This window comes from Balaenoptera physalus, assembly GCF_965194825.1.
Source record: "Balaenoptera physalus genome assembly, chromosome: 8".
NCBI lineage: Eukaryota > Metazoa > Chordata > Mammalia > Artiodactyla > Balaenopteridae > Balaenoptera > Balaenoptera physalus.
The window spans coordinates 14,860,361-14,883,594 of record NC_138887.1 but is presented as its reverse complement, the minus strand read 5'-3'; the positions used below and the strand labels follow the sequence as shown (position 1 = coordinate 14,883,594).

The 23,234-nt window shown below is 39.2% G+C and overlaps 1 protein-coding gene and 1 long non-coding RNA gene across 5 annotated transcripts in view; one reads left to right on the top strand and one right to left on the bottom strand.

Annotated features, from left to right (window-relative positions):
- Window positions 1-23,234, top strand: part of EPDR1 (ependymin related 1) — a 32,411-nt gene that overhangs the window by 1,147 nt on the left and 8,030 nt on the right. The window contains exon 2 of one of the 3 annotated variants that reach the window (XM_082473645.1): window positions 14,153-14,272. The exons of the other annotated variants lie outside the window; for them this stretch is intronic. Coding sequence (XP_082329771.1) covers window positions 14,153-14,159 — 7 coding nt within the window. The 3' untranslated portion in view covers window positions 14,160-14,272. Of the gene's footprint in view, window positions 1-14,152; window positions 14,273-23,234 lie in introns of those variants that run through there. 3 annotated transcript variants of the gene reach the window in all.
- The window catches only part of LOC309666301, a 200,905-nt gene continuing 192,696 nt past the window's right edge, over window positions 15,026-23,234 (bottom strand). For both annotated transcript variants that reach the window (XR_014267025.1, XR_014267026.1), the window contains one exon: window positions 15,026-15,113. This is a non-coding gene — a long non-coding RNA (uncharacterized lncRNA). The remainder of the gene's footprint in view (window positions 15,114-23,234) is intronic.

Sequence of the window (23,234 nt, the reverse complement as noted above, 5' to 3'; positions counted from 1 at the left end):
TTTTTTTATATAACACGATCTCTTATGTGTTCTTATTTACCATTTTATTAGTTGGCCCCTACCTATTTTTAATGGCTGCACAATATTCCACAGAGGGGTTATGCTACAATGTTTTTTAACCACTGGTCTGATCATTCACCTTTCTGAATCTCATGTGACAAAGGACACTCTCTTTCTGAGACCTCAGCTTGCTTCTGACCTCTTTAAGACCTGATTTCTATTTTGGGATCACCACCTGTCAATTGCCCCCCGTTGCTGTTTCTCTGTGTGTGTTCTTCCCAGGGTTATACTGGCCTCTTCGTATGGCATTTGCATCATTAGGAGGTGCTATGTGAATGTCCATAGTTTAAGGCTCCAGTGGGCAGTAAGATGTGGGGCAAATTTGATATCATTTTACCTAAAAGCATTTGTCCAAGTATTAGGCATCTTGAAGACAGTATGGAAGTGCCAGAACCCTTCAAAGGAGTATATTCGAGAATGCAAAATAGTGCATGATGACTGTAAACCATGGATGCTGAGGAGGCCTGGGGCAGCCGAGTCATCGTGGTGGACTGGGAGTATCTGTTCTCTTTCAAGAACATGAATGTTTTCTGTCAAGTGTCGAAGGTCTTTGTAATAATAATAGCAACAACCAACATTTGGGTACTTGTTATGTACCAGGCACGGTGCTGAAGACGTTCCACATACCATATGATTTAGTTTAAATCTCACAACAACTTGACAATGCAGGTTTTATGATCTCCAGTTTACGGACAGAGAATCTGGGGTTGAGGGAGATTAGACAGCTTTCTCAAGATCAAGAGCTGGGACTTGAGGAAACTGAGTGGATTCTGACATCTATGATGTAACAGGCTCTTGTCCGTTCATTCATTCTTTCAACCTGCATTTTTTCGTGTCAGGCATTTTGTATAATCAGAGTGAGTCCTGGGCTTCAGGGAGGTCATGGTCTGGGGGTAGAGTCACGTAAGTAAGAATTCCCATACAGTGGGGTGAAGGATGAGCTGGGCACGAGACCACCTCAGACAGGCACCTAACCCAGGTTTCCTGGAGGAGGTGGGACAGGAGCGAGTCCCAAAACCCCCGGACGAGCTGACCATTACAGGGAACGAGGCATGGAGGGAAGACTGGTCCAGGGGGATGCCGGTGTATTCCAGGACATCCTGCCACAGGCAGGGCTGAGAATATTGCAAGAACTGCAGGCCAATCACTATTAGACTGAAGCATGGAGCATGGCGGGAGGTTGGGGACCCAGGGAAGGATATTTAAGCAGTGGAATGCCATGATTGGATTTTATAAAGAAAACTGGTTGTATGGTTGAGAATAAAGAAAAACAAGAGAAGAAGCCGAAACATGACCTAGGAGATGTCTGTAGAGAGAGCCAGGTGAAAGACGGGGAGTGGCAACGGTGATGGTGAGAAGTGGACGCATTAGGGAAGTATTGAGGATATTGAAGAGGCTTATTGAAGGAGGTGCAAATGACTAGACGCTATGCTGCAGGGTGGTGAGGGGGAGGGAACAGTCATTTTTGGCTTCTGAAGCTTACAGTACTGATGGCACGATTAGATGGGGATGCTGTTCGCTGAGATGGGGTTTGGCTTGTGATAAAGGGTCAAGCGCTACTCTTTGTGTTCGTTGTTGTGAAGCCTTGTACGGTAGTGGCGTATTGATGAGTAGTCATGTCGAAGGTGGACTGAGATGGCCCAGAGCACACCGCTGACACAGAGGAGTTTGGCCAGGACAAGGATAGGGTTCATGGCCGCCCCTCCTCCCCCGCCCCAAGGTAGTATTTTCACAACGTAAGGGATTAGGCTTTAGAGTCAGATAAATCTGCCTCTGAATTCAGATTCCTAGTGTGGGTCTTTGGGTAAGTTACTAGATGGAAATACTACTAATGCCTAATGTATTGCTTTGTTGTGGGGATGAAATGAGTTCAAGTATGAATAGCACATAGTGCAGTGGTCTGACACATAGTACAAAAGGTGCTCAGCATGCGGCCGCAGCTATCCCCATGGCCACCGCCGTCATCGCCATCCTGGTGAATGTACCATGGCCCAGAGACTCCCTGCCAGCCCTGTGGGCTCAGACAGTTGATCTGGCAGCACACTCAAGGGCCCTTCCTTTGGGAGCAGACTAGGAGCAAACAAGCTCAAAATGTTACACTGTATATTTCAGTGAGTGCTGCAGCTGGCATGGGGGCCAGAATTCTCAAATCTGACTAGGTCATTCTCTCCCTGTAGGCAGAACTATGTGGAAAGCCAAATTCTAATCAGGAAGTTGTGAGCGAAGAGTTGGAGCAAATTCATGGAGTCTGATGATTGCCTGCTCTAGGTTAGGCCGTGTGCTCAATGTTGAGCTTTCCATCATGCATAAGACAGGCCAGCCCAGCGTAATCAGGCTAAGATAAAGTGATGCATCATTTTCACCAGAGTGGTGCCTTGTCGCTGATTCTATGCTACCCCACTGCTGCTGGTCCAGACTCCCTCCCCTCTGCACGGGGCCTTGGAGGGTACTGCTCAGGTTGTCTTAGCAATCCTTCTTATATGACTCCATGATCAATTAACATAGTCTTCAGATATGTGTATTATATCTTTAGTGGGGTCACAGCCAAATCTTGCTGGCCTAGAAGCTTTTTTGTCCCCATGTGGTGATTTGTTTCTTTCTTTCTTTAACTCAAGTATAGTTGATTTACAATGTTGTGTTAGTTTCTGGTGTACAGCAAAGTGATTCCGTTATACATACTTACATCCATGTTCTTTTTCATATTCTTTCCCATTATGGTTTATTACCGGATACTGAATATAGTTCCCTCTGTCCATGTGGTGATTTCTCATTTCTTTGCCCTGATCCATCAAGTGTTGATTTCACAGTTTAACTTTTAGAAGGCCATTTTATTCCCCATCTTTCCAATTTCTTGGCAAGGTTCTGTCTCACAGTCCCATCTCTGGCCCTAAGTCAGATGTAGAAAAGAATGTTTAGTGCATAAATGCGTTTTTAAGCTCTTTAAATGTAGATTTGTTGGAACAAACTCAGAAACTTCTTCAGGTATTAGCAGTCTGGCCAAGAAACCAGATGTTATTTGAAGAAAATATGGATGGGTTGTCTCTTCATATTTATTTATAAGTTGAGAAGTAGTTTTAGAATTGGATCAACTTCTTAAGATTTTTATTTTGCATCCAGTTAGTTATGGAAAGTCCCACTGATAGTTACTGTGGAATGACTAGGATTTTCCAGGCTTTCTTCTCCCTGAGATGATGGAAAAGATTAAATAACCTTACAAGCTTCAGATAAGACAAGCTTTAGCAGAGAATGGGAAATATTAGTAACTGATACTATTTTGTTTTCTGGTTCCAACTGTCTTTCCTATAAACTCACAAGTATTACATTTGGAAGACTGAAGGAAAAGCAAGATTACTTTGTATTTCAGTAACATAGTGAACTTTATGGGAGAAGCAATGTGGATACCCAATGAATTTTTTTAGGTTACCAGTAACTTATTGCTCCCATTTACAAGATGGTAGATTGGGAGTTGGAATTAATGAAGCAGAGTGAGCAGAGGGGCATTAAGAGGACATGCATTGGTAAATTAGGAATATATCTTAGAATACTATTCAACTACCCATCCTACATGTTTGGGGATTTTTTTTTTTTTTTGGTAAAAGATTAAGAAACTATGTCTTAAATAGAGTGACAAGTGGATTCTTAGTCAAATTCTGATTAGTTCATCTCTGTCTCAATTTTTCCAGACCGAATGTTTGTTGGAGAACAGAATATAATTTCTCTTTTCTTACAGAAAACCACCTAGTGTAGTGGAGAGAGCATGGACATCCATTTAGACAGTCGTGGGATGCCAAACACGGCTTCTAGTCCTGGCTTCACCTCCACAAGGTCCTTTGCTTCTCAGAACGTCAGTGTTTTTCATCTTTTAATTTGATTTTAATGATATCTACAATGTTTATACTAAATAATATTTAGGACTTCTTCCTTAAAAGCTAGGTACAGATAAGATTAAATGGTACCATGAGAGCACTACTTGTACTTTTATTATATTAGGCTGATTCCTGTTTCTACCAAGATACAATGAACTTGACATAAATTCTAAATGTTTTCTCAACTTGTCCCTTTGTGTAGACAATTCAGAGTTCTTTTTCTTCCTTCTTTTCACCTCAGCTTGTGTTCATGGGTAGAGAAGGGCAAGGCTGCCTGTAAATGCTTTGGCTCCAAACTCAGAAGGCTGTCCTCTCCATGGAGCCTCCCTGTATACTAAGGGGTTGAATAGGACTGCTTACAGAAGTGCCCCTCCAAGGATCTGCTGTGGAAGGTTAATTCCAAGGGGTGTTATCACACCAGGCAACTTCGACAATCATATGTGTTTGAGAATCAGGATTAGGTTTTTTTCCCTCCAAATATACAATTTTATTTTGAAACTATCTCACGCTTACAGAAAAGTTGCAATTATAGTCCATAGCCATTTTTTCCCCTGAATCGCTTGAGAGTGAGTTGCCAACTTGATATCCCCATGACCCCCAGTACTTCAGTGTATATTTCTTACAAACAGGGCCATTGACCTGCATAACTGCAACACAACCATAGAAATCAGGAAATTAACATGCATTCATTTCTACCATCTGAAATTCAGGTCTCATTCAAATTTTTCCACTTGTGCTTTTTATGTTCTTATAGCAGAAGGACCCAGTTTATATTCAAGCATTGCATTTAAATGTGTCTTTTTAGTCTCTTTCTGTCTGGAACAGTTCCTCATTCTTTCTTGCACTTGAATATAGGCCAGTTATTTGGTAGAATGTTCCTTGATTTGGGTTTGTCTGATGTTTCCTCATAATTAGATTCAAGTTATTCACTTACGGTAAGAACGGTAGGACTGTCACATCTGGATGTTTACTTTGATAACTTGATTACTGATGTCTGCATGGTTTCTTCAGTGTGAAGTGACACTTTTATACTTTGTAATTCATAGGTATTTTATAGGGAGAGATTTTAAGACCATGTACATATCCCATTCTTCATTGAAGTTTCAAGTTATTCATTTGTTTATATCAGCATGGACGCTAGGATTATCACTGAATTGCATTTGCTCTCATTGTTTATTTGATGTTCAAATTGTCCCAGATTTGGCCAGTGGGAACCTCTTCAAGTTGGCTTCTATGTTCTTTTGACAGGTCTCCCTTATTCTTTGAGCACTTCCTTGCTTTCTGGCAAGATATTCCAAGATCATCTGTACTTTCTCTGCCAGAGTCTTGGAATAAACCATTTCTCAAGAAGCCCTGGTTACTTTTACTGGAGAATAATATTTGGAAGCCTAGGTCCCTGGTCTAGTTGTGCTCATGGCTCTTGGGTGGCACTGCTTCCAGGCCCCTTCACTGGACAAAGCAAGATGATGTAGGTTTGAATATATACATACATATGCACATACACACACAGAGTCACTAACACATATATACAAACATTTGTATCTACATTTATTTCTAAGCTTCCAATTCTAATACATAGAGATATTTACACCGATATCTCTAATTCTGATCCACCACCACATGGATCATTCTAGTTTACTCCTGTTCATGCTTCGTACCTCCCTTTTTAGGGCGTGAGAAAACTAGATGCCTTTATTCAACTGCAGTAGGTAACCAGTCAGGCATTGCTATGGTACCCCACTCCCTACGTGGAATGCCTTCCTCTTGGGCTCTGCACCCCAGGCCAGGCCATGCAGACACCTACCTTGCTTGGCCTTGTCTAATGGCTTTAGACTAAATTGTTTAATAAGGGGAAGGGAAGGTCAGGTTACATTTTTTATATGTTTTTCTTTTGGATTTCTCTGGGTAACATCATCGTAAATCTTCAGGGAGATGAATTAGTATGAAATGTTCAACAAATTTATTTGATCCCGAGCCCTGTTTTGCATGGATTGGGCTCTCATTTGAAGAAATCCTGACTTTCAGAATTTCAGAAAAATTACTCCTTTGCCCTTACTCCCTCCTCTTGGTCTCTGATAACTGGAGCCAGTGTTTTCTTTTATTGGCTCAGGAAGTCTGACTGCTTGTGGCATTTTGATCCTCGAAAAATAAACCAAGCTGATTTGCAATACTGAGTTTTTCTTCAAGAAAGAGATTTTATTGGAAGCACATAAAGTTTGCTTTAAGAGTCTTCATTCTGTGGGTCTACTGACCCTGGATTTCAGAGGGTTGATGCTGGGATGTGGAAAAAGTGGGCAGTGAGGAAAAAGAAGTTCCAAGGAAGATAAGCCCAGGAGAGTCAAGGGACTGGTGGGATAGGAGACTAACTTATAAAAAGAAGCCAGAGGTGGTCACCATACTGCCTTGAAAACATCTTTATTTCTCTCCATTAACCTTGAATTGTTTCTTCCTGATTCTGACCTCAAAGATGGTGGTCAGGGGCAAAGTGCCCAAAGATCTGAAAATATTCCACCAATTAGTGGTTTGTTTTTCCTGGAATAAATGTGATAGGCTTATATTTCCCCAATTCCAGTAAAAATCTTCTATTTTCCCCCTTTATAATTTATTTCATTTTACCCAGCTTTCAAGAAAAAAAAAATCTTCTCTTCATCTTACTAACTGAAACCCCATTCTCCCCTTCTATTTAAAGCAAATCTCATGCTAACTCCAATTTCTGTCCTCCCATGCTCTCTTGGACCCCCTCCAATCAAACTTCGATCATCACAGCTCTACTGAAGCGGTTCTGGTCAAGGGCAGTACACTCCACATTACTAATCAAGTCATCTTTTATCTGGTCTCATTTTACTGTTGGTCATTTCCTCCATCTTGAAGTATTTTCTTCATGTAGCTTTCAGGACAATATGCTTTTCTAGTTCCTCTCCTTCCACCTCATTTTCTTACCTTCTCAGCCTCCATTGCTCTTTCTCCTCTTCTCTTGGATCATTAATGGTGGAATGTTCCAGGGCGCAGGCTTCCCATCCCTTTGCTTTTCTGTCTCTCCCCCTTTTTTGGTGATCTCATCTAGATCATGGAGTCAAATGCCATCCTTACCTGAAGGATTCGCACATGTGCATGTCCAGCCTAGAGCTCTCTCCTGAACTCTGCGTTCATATATCCGGCTGCTTGGTTGACTTCTTCTTTTGGATCTCTAACAGCTGTCTCAAACTCAGCATGTCCAAAATTAATGCCTCCCCTGCAAACAAACAAATAAACAAACAAACGTTATTCCCCTTGCAGTTTTCTTTACCTCAGCTAATAATAACTCCAGTTGCTCAGGATCAACCCTTAGAGTCATCCTTGATTTCTTTTTCTCCCACTTGCCACAAGTAATCCAGAAGCAAACTCTATTGACTCTAATTCTGATATAGACCCAGACTTGTAGACCAGAATCTGACCACACCTTTGCTGTCATCCTGGTCCAAACCTTCATCATTCTTGCAATAGCCTCCTAACGGGTCCCTACTTCTGCCCTTGCTCCCTTTGGTCTGTTCTCAACATAGCAGCCCAAGTGATTCTGCTAAAAATTGTTGTATCATGTCTCATGTCTGCTCAAAAACCCTCCTGTGCCTTTCTGTGTCTCAGAGTAAATGTTTTTGCAAGGACTTGACCACCCTGTGGGATCTGCTCCCCGACCCCCTCCACACCTTGTCTTTGACCTCTTCACTCCATCGTCCATCCATCATCACCTCATTGCCAGCTCACTCACTCCAGCCCATGGCCTCAGCATTCTCACTCCTTTGGCACTTGTGTTGTTGATTCCTCTGCCTAGAAAGCCTTTTCCCTAAAAAGCTGTATGGCCCACCCCCAAATTAGACTGTCCCTTCTCTCCACATTTTCATACATCCCACCTCACTGCCTTTTATGTTCAAGATATTTACCTACTATTTAATATTTTTATTAATATTTTATTAACATACTATTTAATTTAATTAAAAACTTTAAAGTCTGTTCCCTCGTATCCAAAGTAAAGCTCCATAAAAAGTCCGGGATTTTTCTCTGGTTGTTGCTGTATTTCCAGCACCATAGAACAGGCCTTACTAAATTTTTTTGAATGAGGGAATGAGTAACAATGATACACAGTCATTGTAAACGGATATCTAAAATACAGATATGCAAAGAGAAAAAAGTAAAAATTACCCATAACTGCCAAAGTGATAATGACTACTGGTAACATCTTCTAAATATCCTAAGAGATTTTTAGATGCAAAATGTACATACTGTAGCCCATACTGTTTTATAATAGGCTGTTTTTCATTTAATAATATTGTGCAAGCTCATCCATACTGACTAGTCTGCTTGTATCATCTTTGAACTCCTGGCTTCTCCTCATTCAGGTCTTAGCCCATCACCTTCTCAGAGGGGCCTTCTGTGACTGTCCAACAAAGCCCTCCCCACCAGCCACTCTCCATCACATCTCATTCTGTTTCGCTTAGGACACTATCACTGAGTGACATTGTCTTGTGTCTCTCTTCCCTGGAGTGAGAGGATAACTTGATCTGTCTGGTTTACTACCAAAAGCACAGCACCTAGAAGTGCTTGGCACATAGTAAGTCTCAGGAAATGTGTGTTGAATGAATAAATACCATTTGTATGACTTTTGGATTTCTAGCATTATACATGTTCATGGTGGAAAATCTAGATAACAGAGAAGAGCAAAATAGAGTAAAGAGAGTCCTGTTGTCCAGGATTAACAACCCTTACATATGTGCTTCTGGATTTTTTATTTCTATTTCTGTATATACAATTCTAAAATTAAAGTGGAAACATGCTATGTGATTTTTAAAATTCAACAAAACATTGTACATATTTCTCATGCCACTAGGTAATCTTTAACAGAATCATTTTTAATGACTGCATGGTATTCTGGCTAATGGATGGAACAGAGTTTCTGTGAACAGTCCCTTATAGGAGACAGTTATATTTCTTTTTCTCTTTATTTATTTGGTTGCACCGGGTCTTAGTTGTGGCAGGCAGGCTCCTTAGTTGTGGCAGGTGGGCTCCTTAGTTGTGGCTCACCAGCTCCTTAGTTGTGGCATGAAAACTCTTAGTTGCGTCACGCATGCAGGATCTAATTCCCTGACCAGGGATTGAACCCGGGCGCCCTGCATTGGGAGCATGGAATCTTAACCATTGTGCCACCAGGGAAGTCCCCAGTTATGTTTCTTTCCCCTCTATTTTTCACTAGTGTAAACAACTACATGTATGACCTTGTATTTGTGTGCAATTATATGTGTACCACTTTAAAAATATTTTGGATAGATTCTTCGATAGGAAAATGATTGAAAAGGGATTGCACATTTATAAATTTTTGACAACTTTGCTCTTCAGGAAGGTTGTTCCAGCTGATATTTCAACTGGCAGAATATGAATGTTCATGTTTCCCACACTCACACCTATAAGGAGCCTAATTATTTTTAGTGATTTCAAATATGATAAACAAGAAACTGAAGGGCAAAATGACATACCTGCAGTGATGTCACACCCCCTTGTCATGAGTCTCACTCTAAAGTGAATGCCTCTAATTTGTCACACTTAAGTCTCCTACTGGCTGCTGGTTTAACAAAGATACACTATCATGTTCAGTAAATATTTTTCTGACCTATATTATAAAGAATTTATTCTAATCAGAATGAATCTTAAACTTCCCCAACCTAGTGACTTGTACTAATAGGTTGCCTGACATTAAACCATCTTTGCATTCCTGAAATAAATTCCAATTTATTATTATGCATTATTCTTTCAATAGTCTACTTGATTTGATTTGCTAATATTTAATATTTGTTTTTAATCTATAGCCATAATTTAGCTTGATCTATAGTTTATATTTTTGTGTTTTCTATATTTAATGTCAGGGTTTTCATAGCTTTGTAAAAGAATTGGCAAGCTTTCTATATTTCTCTATACTCTATAGTCTTGAGGTTGGAAAAAACTGATTCATGAAACCATATGGACCCAACTCCTTTTGAAGAAGTAACTCTTTGATCTCTTTTTAAGATTGAACATCTAAAATGTCACTAGGCTATTGTAAGGATTTTTTTTCTGGTTATTGACCTGCTTACCTTTCTGCCTAAGTCTTAGTCAGTTTTGGTTGTTTATATTTTCCTAGAAAATCTTTTATTTCATCAAGATTCTATTTATCATCATAACACATTTGTACATAATATTTCTTTTTTTTAATGTCTTTGTTGGAGTATAATTGCTTTATAATGGTGTGTTAGTTTCTGCTTTATAACAAAGTGAATCAGCTATACATATACATATATCCCCATATCCCCTCCCTCTTGCGTCTCCCTCCCACCTTCCCTATCCCACCCCTCTAGGTAGACACAAAGCACCGAGATGATCTCCCTGTGCCATGTGGCTGCTTCCCACTAGCTATCTATTTTACATTTGGTAGTGTATATATGTCCATGCCACTCTCTCACTTCGTAACAGCTCACCCTTCCCACTCCCCTTGTCCTCAAGTCCATTCATAATATTCTCTTAACTCTTAAAAAACTTCACCTTATCTATCAATATCCCCTTTTCTTCCCAATATTCTATATTTGTATTTTCTATCTTTTTCCTCAGAATTACATTTTAACAATAAGCTAATGGATTCGTGTGATGGTTTCATGGTTTATTATTCCCTTATATTTTACATCTTATATCTTCTTTGTTAAGAATAATTTTTGAGAATTAAATTACAGTGCCTACCCATATTTTGGAGGGTTTTAAAGCAGGGTTATAGTGGAGCATACACTCCACTACAGGTAGGAGGGCATGCCATGACCAATGGATCACCCAGGTTCCTTTCATCCATGAGCTACTCCCAGCTCTTCTCTCATCAAACACTGTCTTCAGTGTTTCTCCTGCACCTCAATCTCAGGTTTGGAGAATTTCCCCCAATATGGGCTTTGGAAGTTTCCCCAGCACCAGTGGTTTTCTTCAGAAGCAGTGCATCTTGAACTGAGAGGCCATCTGAAGAATCAGACCCTAGCAGGGTGACTACGTTGCCCTCAGACCTTCCAAAGAAAGGAGAAACTCTTGGGATAGATGGCCCCCAAACAGAAGAAGCAGCTGCTCCTGGACAAAAAGGCTGCAGTGCCTTGGATGACCCCTGCCCCTTCACAGAAGGCTGCTTTTATTGTGGCTTAAAGTTAGGTCTACTGGGAAAGGTCCAGAGTGTGAGTTCTGCCAGTGAGTGAGGACCGTCTTCTGGGTTTCAGACTTCTCATTGTATCTTCACATGGTGGAAGGGGCCAGCTAGCTCTCTGGGGACTCTTTTATAAGGGCACTAATCCCATTCATGTAGGCTCCACCCTCATGACCTAATCACCTCCCAAAAGTCTCACTCCTAATAGTCATCTTGGGCTTTAGGTTTTCAACATGAATTTTGGGGGAGATAAAAAAATTCAGATCATGGAACCCAGAGAATCTGCTGCTCTGGAGCATCTCAGAAGTTGCCAAGGAAGATGCTGGCAGATGGAAAGATGGTGGCACAGGGCCAAGGGGCATATCAGTTCCTAGGTCTGATGTAGCCTTGTCAGCTACAGGTGAGGTATAACTTATGAGGACTATATCTGATGTCATGAACCACCAGACTAGTTGGTGTGGCATCCAGGAGCAGCCATGATGAATGCAAGGGCTCTGAGGTTGCTTGAAAATACTTTCACGGAAGACTGTGGTGAGCAGAACCATCTGCATCGACTCCAAAGCTACTAAAACATTGCCCCCAAGTCCCTTACTGAGATACCTCTTCTATCCTCTGGAATTGTAAGGCCTACTACCCAGAATGTCTCACCGAGAAGCTGATGACCCAGGATTCCAGGCTGGGAATGGCAGACGTTCCTCTGAGGAAGATGCTTGGGCCACCATGGAGCTATCTGAGCTGGCTGAAGTCAAGCGGAGACAGCACCTGCTTCAGAATCCCCAGGGCAACTCTTGGCAGAGGGGCCCTGGTGTAACTGGGGAGGCAGAGGCAGTAAAGTAGAGAAAGCCTGGGGAACAGAAGCTCTCACTTCAGGAGAAACAGGCAGCGGACCAGTGGAAATTCTACCAGCCTACACTCTTGGGAGCAAAGGACCCTGGGGAGAGAATCCACCTCCTATTTAATATCCATTGAGATGCCACGTCACGTGCTGTGTTCTGGTGTGGCTTATGTGTTTCCTCTGGATGTGGGAGTCCTCTCTCTTATACGAGCCCTTTGTTGCAGACTCTGTATTTTGGACAGTGATTCTTCTTGTAGCCCAGCACCAGGTATTGTCTGGCTCACCCCTGGGACCCCAGAGGAGCCACCCTCCTGAGGACTCGGTCCTCCTTGGGATTCGCTTTTCAGGTGGCAGAACAGTTTCTTTTGTAAAGGATGAGTATTTATTTAGGTCCCAGTCGGTATGTGGAAAAGAATTTAAAGTGTTTGGATGGTTTCTCGTCTTTCCTTCCTTCACCATGCTGAGTCAAGCCTTTAAAAGGTCAACTTCTTCACTTGTTAAAACACAGAGGAATTTTTATAGTGTGTGTTTGTACAAACTGCTAAGTAGCTTTGCTACAAGGCCTCTGTTAAAAGAGAAACATAAATTATTTTACTCCTTTTATTATTCACTGCAATTTCTTTTATATTTATATTCACATTCACCTGACTCCTTGACTTTGATTCATGTTTCGGTCAGCTAGAGAATATACTCAATTAATTTTCTTCAGACAGGGTACTGCTGTGGTGGTGTAATTTCAGAGATTTTGAATGTCGGAGAAATTTCACTTATTTTTTTTACATAATGATAATTTGGGGGTGTAAACAATTCATTGGGTAATAATAGTATTTTTGCTTAAATTTTTTATGGCATTTAGACCTCTGTAAGAGAAGTCTGATACCAAAGTAATTTTGGTTTAGTTTTAACAATTTTTTTTTCTGCCCAAGTCTTTGTAGGTTGTTTTCATTATCCTTGAACATTTTAAATTAAAAAAAGAAATTTTTTTTTATGGAAGTATAGTTGATTTACAATGATTTCGGGTATACAGCAAAATGGCTCAGTTATACATACTCTGTTATATATATATATATAAAATACACACATACATAAACATATATTCTTTTTCAGATTCTTTTCCATTATAGGTTATTATAAAATATTCTATATAGTTCCCTGTGGCATACAATAGGTCTTTTCGTTTATCTATTTTATATATAGTAGTGTGAATATATTAATCTTTGAATTTTATTAACATCTCCTGGTTAATGCCCAGCTCTAGGGAAATTTCTGGAGGCTTGATATTCTGTCTTCTCTCTTTGTTCCTTGTAGAATATCTCTCTACTTAACATGTACTGGTTCTCTTACACCTGCCCCCCACATTTCTTATCTTTTCATCACTTTTTATGTGTTTTTACTCGAGTTCTGAAATAATACCTTTTCATTCACTGCTTCTGTTTTTTGGTTTTTGGTTTTTTTCCCCCATATCCAGTCTGCTCCATGCTGCCTTCACTGCATTTTCTATTTTGATAATCATGTTTTTCATTGGAAAGCTATTCTTGTAGCCACACATTATTCCTTTTTTTCTTAAATGCAGTATCATCCCAAATCCCAGTGAAAGTGAAAAATAAGATATATATTTTTGTTCTGTTAACTGTTAGCTGGAAAGGTCTGTGTGTGTTTATAGTTCAACATGGTGAGAACTGATATTTTTCTGCTGAAAAGCATAGTGCTGACTGTATGAACCTGACTATCCTTTTACCCTCCCAACCTCCTTAATACCCCTGATACGAAGTTCTAGAAGTCACTGTGTACCATGGCAACATGGGTATCTCAGTACTAAAGAGGCTGTTTCTTTTAGTGGTGGTGAAAAAAAAAGCCAGCTTGAACTATTGCCTCATGAGAAGGTTTTTTTATTATCTTCCATCAGATGAAAGACTGTATGCCTACACTTTGCCAATATTCATCCAGATACATTTTTGGAACATAAAGCTCTTCAATTTCTTGAGCACCCTTTTCTTCTTTTGAACTAGAATCCAAGCAGTGGAGGCCCATCACCTTACAGCCTCTTAAATTGCACACGTAATTATTCTTTGACTTTACTTTTCCTAGGGCTGCATTCTCAAGTAATTTAATTTTCCTTTTGTTATATGTGGTTGGCATCAGCCTGCACGATGAGTTGGTGTCTAACACGACAATTTTGAAATAGTGTTTTTCTTTTATGTCTCATGATTACTGTAGGGTGTAACTCGATCTTGGTATACACCAGAATGTCAAGTGGCCGCAGCTCAATTCTTCCTGTGGAGAGTCAGAAAGCCAGCATGCATTACTAATCTATTATATTGCATATTAAACAAATCCAAAATTTGTCCAGTTTCTTCCATAAAAGCCAAAGTACTTTTGTAATCACAATATAATATTTGTCCACTCCCTTCTCTGTAATTTAGTATATCTTGGATGGCCAAGTACTTCTACGTGGATGGGAAGAATCACTCCTTTCCCCTGTGAAAGGAGGCAAAGAATGTGGTATCAGTGAATTAGAATGAGTCTGGTTGGAGATCACATCTTGGGTTTGAATCTGGCACCATTATTTACTACTAAATTATGCTCTGAGCCTTATATTTTCTCATCTGTTTTTTTAAAAAAGAAAAAAGCTAATAACATGTCAGCCAGCTGAATTTGCCAGTCTGTAACGTCTGCCTTAGACTTTTTTTTTTCCTGACTACCCCAATTCAGGACAGAAAAACAGTTGCTTCTTGGTTGTGAAGGCAGTAGCTATTTGGGTTCATTTATGCCCAGGCCAGGATCTGGTATTTTGCGTTCTAGGATTAACCAAATCCTTGGGCCCTGCTCATTCTGGAAGGGAAGGCTTTCACAGACTTGTTATAAGGAATCCAATAGGTAATACCTATAAAGTATTGGTTTTTACTTATTTCATGTAAGTAAGGTGCTTTTGGCTGCAGAAAATTTCACTGTCAGAGGCTTAAACTATAAGGATTTTTTTGTTTACCTCAGAATTCTGGTGATACGTGTCTGTAGGTTTGACTCAACAGTTTCACCAGGGCCGCTTGTTGGTTCTTCTCCATGCATCCACTCTGCCATTCTTAGAATGTTGGCCCGTAGTTGCAAGAGGGCACACTGACTTGTTGCCTCATGGCTTCAAGATGGCTGCCTCCACTCCAAGCATTAAGTTCACACCCAACTATGTTCAGAGACAGAAAATGAAGGAAGTGGAGTGGAACAGAGACTCTCCTCTTCTTTTTTTGTGAGAAAAGAAATTTCCAGAGGATTCCCTCTCCCCGTAGACTTCCCTTTAGGTCTCCAAAGCCAGAACCAGTAATACTCCTAGCTTCAAGGAAGACTAAGAAAACGAGTATATGAGTATACTTTCTTAGCCTCTATAGTGAGAAGCAGGTCAGGGAGAATGGGTGAGAATGCCTGCTAGGTCTTCCACAAAGGGGTCTATTATGCCCTCAGGAATGTTCTCTCCTTCATCTCTCCATCTCATCTGAATGAATTAACCCTTCTTTGTTACATAGCAGATCACATCTTAATGTGTACAAGTTAAATGAGCAGTTTACTTGTTAAACATTAATTGATTATAGTAAACACAACTGTAATCAGACTTTCCTACAAAACTCTATATATCCTTTCATTTATATAACAATTTCACATCCACTATCTCAAATCATCTTCATAATAATGCTGTGAGATCAAAATTTTAGTTTCTCTTTATATATGGGAAACATGGAGATTAAAATTATGATCATACAGCCCACCAGTGGTAGACGGGGAGCCTTAATTCCTTGACCAAAGCTTCTTTACAGCGCTTTTCATGCTGTTTGTAAACCATATCCTGAGGTAGGAAAATTAGACAGAAAGGATATCTCCTGTTTTCTCATAGTAGGGTAAACTTCTGGTACCTTTTCTAATGGGAAGAAAATAATGAAGCTCTACATCCAGTTAAAAATTCCACTGTTCCTTTTTGGGAAACAGTAGTACCTCATAAAATATAAAATGGGAATTTCCCTTGATCCAACAATCCCAGGCTATAAATTTTAAATAGGGATATAGAAACAGAAAGGCAAAAGGGCTTATCTCCAATTTGTATTTAGCATTGTTAATACTAATGAACTGTGGAAATAATCTAAGTGGTCATGAGTAGGGAACTACTGAAGCAAATTATAGTATATATATACAAGAGAACTATGCATCTGTTAAATTATTGTAAAGCAATGTCATTTATGAAAATCGATGCAATCATTGATTAAAAATTCCCAAATAGCAGACCGAACCCAATAGCACATTAAAAAAAAAGAATACATTATGATCAAATGAGGTTTATTCCAGGAATGTAAGGATGATTCAATTTTAGGGAATCTGTAAACATCTGTGATGATAAAATTCAATAAACATTCTTGATACAAAGCATTCAAAAGAACTGATTGATCCTTCCTTAATATGATGAAATCTGTATAGTTCTTAATCTGCTTATATTGAAACCATAGCCCCTTTCCCACTAAACTCAGGAAGAAGGCAAAGATGGCCATTTTCTCCATTTTATTTAATATTATGTTGGATTTACTGGCCAATATAATCGTAGAGATAAAATATTTAAAGACACGAGAATTAGAAAAGAAGAGATAGAAACTATCTCTGCCAGTGATATGGGTGCAGTATACCTGGAAAACATAAAAGGCCTAAAAAATAAAACTAACTGAAACTGATTCAAACTAAGAGAATTCAGTAAGGTATCTGTATATAAAATTAGCCTGAAAAGTCAATAGCTTTAATATATACAAACAATAATCTGCTAGAAATAACAATGGAAGATCTCATTTAAAACAGCGACATCAAAAACAACAAAAGACAAACTACTTAGGAATAAACTCAAAGGAAATCTGCAAAATCTGTACAGGAAAAATTTCAAACACTCCTGAAAGATACAAAAACACAAAATGAGATTTGAAAAAATGTAAAGACTTTTTTTTTTTTTGGCAGGGGAATAGGATGACAACATCATACAGATATCCATTCTTCCCCCTCCGAATGCCAAAAGGGTGGGTTTTGTTGGAGCTAAATAAGTTAATTCTAAATTTCATATGGAAAAATTAAAAAACCCAAATATCTAGGAAAATCCTGAAAAAGGAGGACACAGCAGGAGGTCTAGTAAATTCTACGAGATTATGAAACAACACATTATTAGGTCTCTGTGATTAAAGCAGTGTGACACAGGTGCATGAATATATAGACAACCCAATGGAATAGAGGCCTGAAGCAGACTGACATAGATCTGCAGTTGGTGTATGATAAGGGTGGCATCTCAAATAACTGGGAAAAAGATAGACTTTTAAATCGATGATGTTAGAACAATTGGGAAAAGATAAAATTGTACCCATACTTTACACCATACACAAGAATAAATTCCAAATGAGATAAAGATCTAAATGTTAACAAAATAAAACCATATAGAGATAATAGAAATCATGGGTGAGTTTTTTTATAACCTGAAAGTAGGGAAAGGTTTTCTAAATATGACACAATCCAACAGCAATAAAAGGAATTTGACTTCAAAAATGTACAATCTTTTGCATTGTAGAAAAAAATGTAAATAATGTCAACAGACAAATGGCAGAGAAAAATTATCTGCAACTTATATCAGACACAAAAGGCTGAATCACTAGCTAGAAAATTCAGAATGTATATGGTGCTTAAACATATGGAAAGATGTTCAACCAACTATAATGAGTGAAGGCAAATTAAAACTACCCTATTGAAGGAAGCTGAAAAGAGCAGGAATGAAAAAGACACTGAAGGAGACCTTCAAGATGGTGGAGGAGTAAGATGTGGAGATCACCTTCCTCCCCACAAATACATCAGAAATACATCTACATGTGGAACAACTCCTACAGAACACCTACTGAACGCTGGCAGAAGACCTCAGACCTCCCAAAAGCCTCAGGAGCAGCAGATTAAATCTCCACAATCAACTTGATGTACCCTGCATCTGTGGAATGCCTGAATAGACAATGAATCATCCCCAAATTGAGGCAGTGGACTTTGGGAGCAACTGTAGACTTGGGCCGTGTGGCTCACAGGGTCTTGGTGCTCTGGCTGGGTGTCAGACCTGTGCCTCTGAGGTGCGAGAGCCGAGTTCAGGACTTGGCCCACCTGAGACCTCATGGCTCCATGTAATATCAAATGGCGAAAGCTCTCCCAGAGAGCTCCGTCTCAATGCTAAGACCCAGCTCCACTCAAAGACCAGCAAGTGACACTGCTGGACACCTTATGCCAAACAACTAGCAAGACAGGAACGTGACGCCACCCATTAGCAGACAGGCTGCCTAAAATCATAATAAGGTCACAGACACCCTAAAACAAACCACCAGACGCTGTCCTGCCCACCAGAAAGACAAGATCCAGCCTCGTCCACCAGAACACAGGCACTAGTACCCTCCACCAGGAAGCCTACACAGCCCACTGCATCAACCGTAGCCACTGGGGGCAGACAACGAAAACAACAGGAACTACGAACCTGCAGCCTGCGAAAAGGAGAACCCAGACACAGTAAGTTAAGCAAAACGAGAAGACAGAGAAATATGCAGCAGATGAAGGAGCAAGGTAAAAACCCACCAGACCAAACAAATGAAGAGGAAATAAGCAGTCTACCTGAAAAAGAATTCAGAGTAATGATAGTAAAGATGATCCATTGGAAATAGATGCAGAAAATACAAGAAATATTTAAGAAGGACCTAGAAGAACTAAAGAGCAAACAAACAATGATGAACAACACAATAAATGAAATTTAAAATTCTCTAGAAGGAATCAATAGCAGAATAACTGAGGCAGAAGAACGGATAAGTGACCTGGAAGATAGAATAGTGGAAATAACTACTGCAGAGCAGAATAAAGAAAAAAGAATGAAAAGAATTGAGGACAGTCTTAGAGACCTCTGGGACAACATTAAACTCACCAACATTCGAATTATAGGGATCCCAGAAGAAAAAGAGGAAAAGAAAGGGACTGAGAACATATTTGAAGAGATTATAGTTGAAAACTTGCCTAATATGGGAAAGGAAATAGTCAATCAAGTCCAGGAAGCGCAGAGAGTCCCATACAGGATAAATCCAAGGAGAAATACTCCAAGACACATATTAATCAAACTATCAAAACTTAAATACAAAGAAAAAATATTAAAAGCAGCAAGGGAAAAACAACAAATAACATACGAGGGAATCCCCATAAGGTTAACAGCTGATCTTTCAGCAGAAGCCCTGCAAGCCAGAAGGGAGTGACAAGACATATTTAAAGTGATGAAAGGGAAAAGGTAGAGCTAACACCTATCCTTCTCAAACTCTTCCAAAGTATAGCAGAGGGGGGAATACTCCCAAACTCATTCTATGAGGCCACCATCACCCTGATACCAAAACCAGACGAAGACGTCACAAAGAAAGAAAACTACAGGCCAATATCACTGATGAACATAGATGCAAAAATCCTCAGCAAAATACTAGCAAACAGAATCCAACAACACATTAAAAGGATCATACACCATGATCAAGTGGGGTTTATCCCAAGAGTGCAAGGATTCTTCAATATACACAAATCAATCAATGTGATAAACCATATTAACAAATTAAAGGAGAAAAACCATATGATAATCTCAAAAGATGCAGAAAAAGCTTTCGACAAAATTCAACACCCATTTATGATAAAAACCCTCCAGAAAGTAGGCATAGAGGGAACTTACCTCAACATAATAAAGGCCATATATGACAAACCCACAGGCAACAGCATTCTCAATGGTGGAAAACTGAAACCATTTCCTCTAAGATCAGGAACAAGACAGGTTGTCCACTCTCACCACTATTATTCAACATAGTTTTGGAAGTTTTAGCCACAGCAATCAGAGAAGAAAAAGAAATAAAAGGAATCCAAATTGGAAAAGAAGAAGTAAAACTGTCACTGTTTGCAGATGACATGATACTATACATAGAGAATCCTAAAGATGCTACCAGAGAACTACTAGAGCTAATCAATGAATTTGGCAAAGTAGCAGGATATAAAATTAATGCACAGAAATCTCTTGCATTCCTATACTCTAATGATGAAAAATCTGAAAGAGGAGTTAAGGAAACACTCTTATTTCCCATTGCAACAAAAAGAATAAAATACCTAGGAATAAACGTATCTAAGGAGACAAAAGACCTGTATGCAGAAACCTATAAGACACTGATGAAAGAAATTAAAGATGATACAAACAGATGGAGAGATATACCATGTTCTTGGATTGGAGAATCAACATTATGAAAATAACTATACTACCCAAAGCAATCTACAGATTCAATGCAATCCCTATCAAACTACCACTGGCATTTTTCACAGAACTAGAACAAAAAATTTCACAATTTGCATGGAAACACAAAAGACCCCGAATAGCCAAAGCAATCTTGAGAAAGAAAAACGGAGCTGGAGGAATCAGGCTCCTGGACTTCAGACTATACTACAAAGCTACAGTAATCAAGACAGTATGGTACTGGCACAAAAATAGAAATATACATCAATGGAACAGGATAGAAAGCCCAGAGATAAACCCAGACGCATATGGTCACCTTATTTTTGATAAAGGAGTCAAGTATATACAATGGAGAAAAGACAGCCTCTTCAAAAGTGGTACTGGGAACACTGGACAGCTACATGTAAAAGAAAGAAATTAGAACACTGCCTAACACCATACACAAAAGTAAACTCAAAATGGATTAAAGACCTAAACATAAGGCCAGACACAGTAAAACTCTTAGAGGAAAACATAGGCAGAACACTCTTTGACATACATCACAGCAAGATCTTTTTTGATCCACCTCCTAGAGAAATGGAAATAAAAAGAAAAATAAACAAATGGGACCTAATGAAACTTAAAACCTTTTGCATAGCAAAGGAAACCATAAACAAGATGAAAATACAACCCTCAGAATGGGAGAAAATATTTGCAAATGAAACAACTGACAAAGGATTAATCTACAAAATTTACAAGCAGCTCAATATCAAATAAACGAACAACCCAGTCCAAAAATGGGCAGAAGAACTTAATAGACATATCTCCAAAGAAGATATACAGATTGCCAACAAACACATGAAAGGATGCTCAACAACACTAATCATTAGAGAAATGCAAATCAAAACTACAGTGAGTTAAAAAAAAAAAAAAAAACAACTACAGTGAGGTATCACCTCACACCAGTCAGAATGGCCATCATCAAAAAATCTACAAACAATAAATGCTGGAGAGGTCGTGGAGAAAAGGGAACCCTCTTGCACTGTTGGTGGGAATGTAAATTGATACAGCCACTATGGAGAACAGTATGGAGGTTCTTTAAAAAACTAAAAATAGAACTACCATATGACCCAGCAATCCCACTACTGGGCATATACCCTGAGAAAACCATAATTCAAAAAGAGTCATGTACCACAGTATTCATTGCAGCTCTATTTACAATAGCCAGGACATGGAAGCAACCTAAGTGTCCATCGACAGATGAATGAATAAAGAAGATGTGGCACATATATACAATGGAACGTTACTCAGCCATAAAGAGAAACGAAATTGAGTTATTTGTAGTGAGGTGGATGGACCTAGAGTCTGTCATACAGAGTGAAGTTAAGTCAGAATGCGATAAATAAATACCATATGCTAACACATATATATGGAATCTAAAAAAAAATGGTTCTGATGAACCTAGGGGCAGGACAGAAATAAAGATGCAGACGTAGAGCATGGACTTGAGGACACGGGGAGTGGGAAGGGTAAGCTGGGACGACGTGAGAGAGTGGCATGTACTTATATACGCTATCAAATGTAAAATAGATAGCTAGTGGGAAGCAGTCACATAGCACAGGGAGATCAGCTCGGTGCTTTGTGACCACCTAGAGGGGTGGGATAGGGAGGGTGGAAGGGAGAGGCAAGAGGTAGGAGATATGGGGATATATGTATATGTATAGCTGATTCACTTTGTTATAAAGCAGAAAGTAACACACCATTGTAAAGCAATTATACTCCAAGAAAGATGTAAAAAAATAACCAGACAAAAATAAACTACACTATCCCTTGTGGAAGGGAAGTGGCTGGGAGGGGCTGGGGAAGGCTTCTGCTGTGCCCTAACTGGATCTGGGTGGGGGCTTCCTAATTCTTCACTTTGTAAAATTTCTCAAGCTCTACACTTTAGATTTATGCAGTCCATTGTATGTTCATTATGCTTACCAAAAATGAAAAAGTTCTTTAAAAAAAAACCCTGACAGATAACATTTCTTACTTATCAGATGGGCACAAATCCAAGTTTGACAACACGATCTGTTGGCAAGACTATAAAGGAAACAGGTGCTCTCATATATTACTGATAGGAGTGCAAAACTGCACAACTCTTTGAAAAGAAATCTGATAATATTAACAAAATACCCTTTGCCCTAGTAGTTTCATATCAGTAATTTATCCTAAATATATACCTCCAAAATAGCACAAGGTTATTCAGTGTTTTGTTTTGGGCAATATAATAAGAATGGAAACAAGCCAATGTTCATTTGTAGGAGACTGACTAAATAACCAATGGTACTTACACACAATAAACTATTATATGGCCATAGAAAAGAATAATGACAACCTCTATGTATTAATAGGGACAGGAAAAAGCAAGGTGCAGAAAAGTGTATATAGAATTCTACCCTTTCTGGAAAGAAGAGAGAGAAATAAGAGTGCACACATGCGTTTGCTTATATTTTGTCAAAAGAAATGAAGGAAAGTAACATGGAAGCCAATGAAAGGTGCTATCCATTGGGAGAATGAGGGCTGGGGCAGGGATTGGGATGGGAGTGAGACTTCTCTTTAAAAAATTTTTTTTTTATCTTTTGGCTGCGCCACATGGCATGCAGGATCTTAGTTCCCCAACCAGGGATCGAACCCATGCCCCCTGCAGTGGAAGTGCGGAGCCCTAACCGCTGGACCGCCAGGGAATTCCTAAACAAGTTTCTAAAATTTTTTTTAAAAATTTTGAGTGAGACTTCTCTGAATGTGGTTTTTTATATTGTTCTGAGTTCTGAAACATGAAAAACTTTACATATTTAAATAATAAAATTAAATCAAAGGGGAAGAGTGTGAAGTCCCTGAATTGAGAACAAGCAAATGAACGTAATGATATATCAATCTGGAAACATAGCCACCCAGGGAACAGGGTTAATCCAAGTGAATTTTTAATGCAGTATTGAGTTATATTCTAAGGACAAAAAGAAGTGCAATAAAATCTTAAACTTCACCAGGCAGTTGTATTTTTTG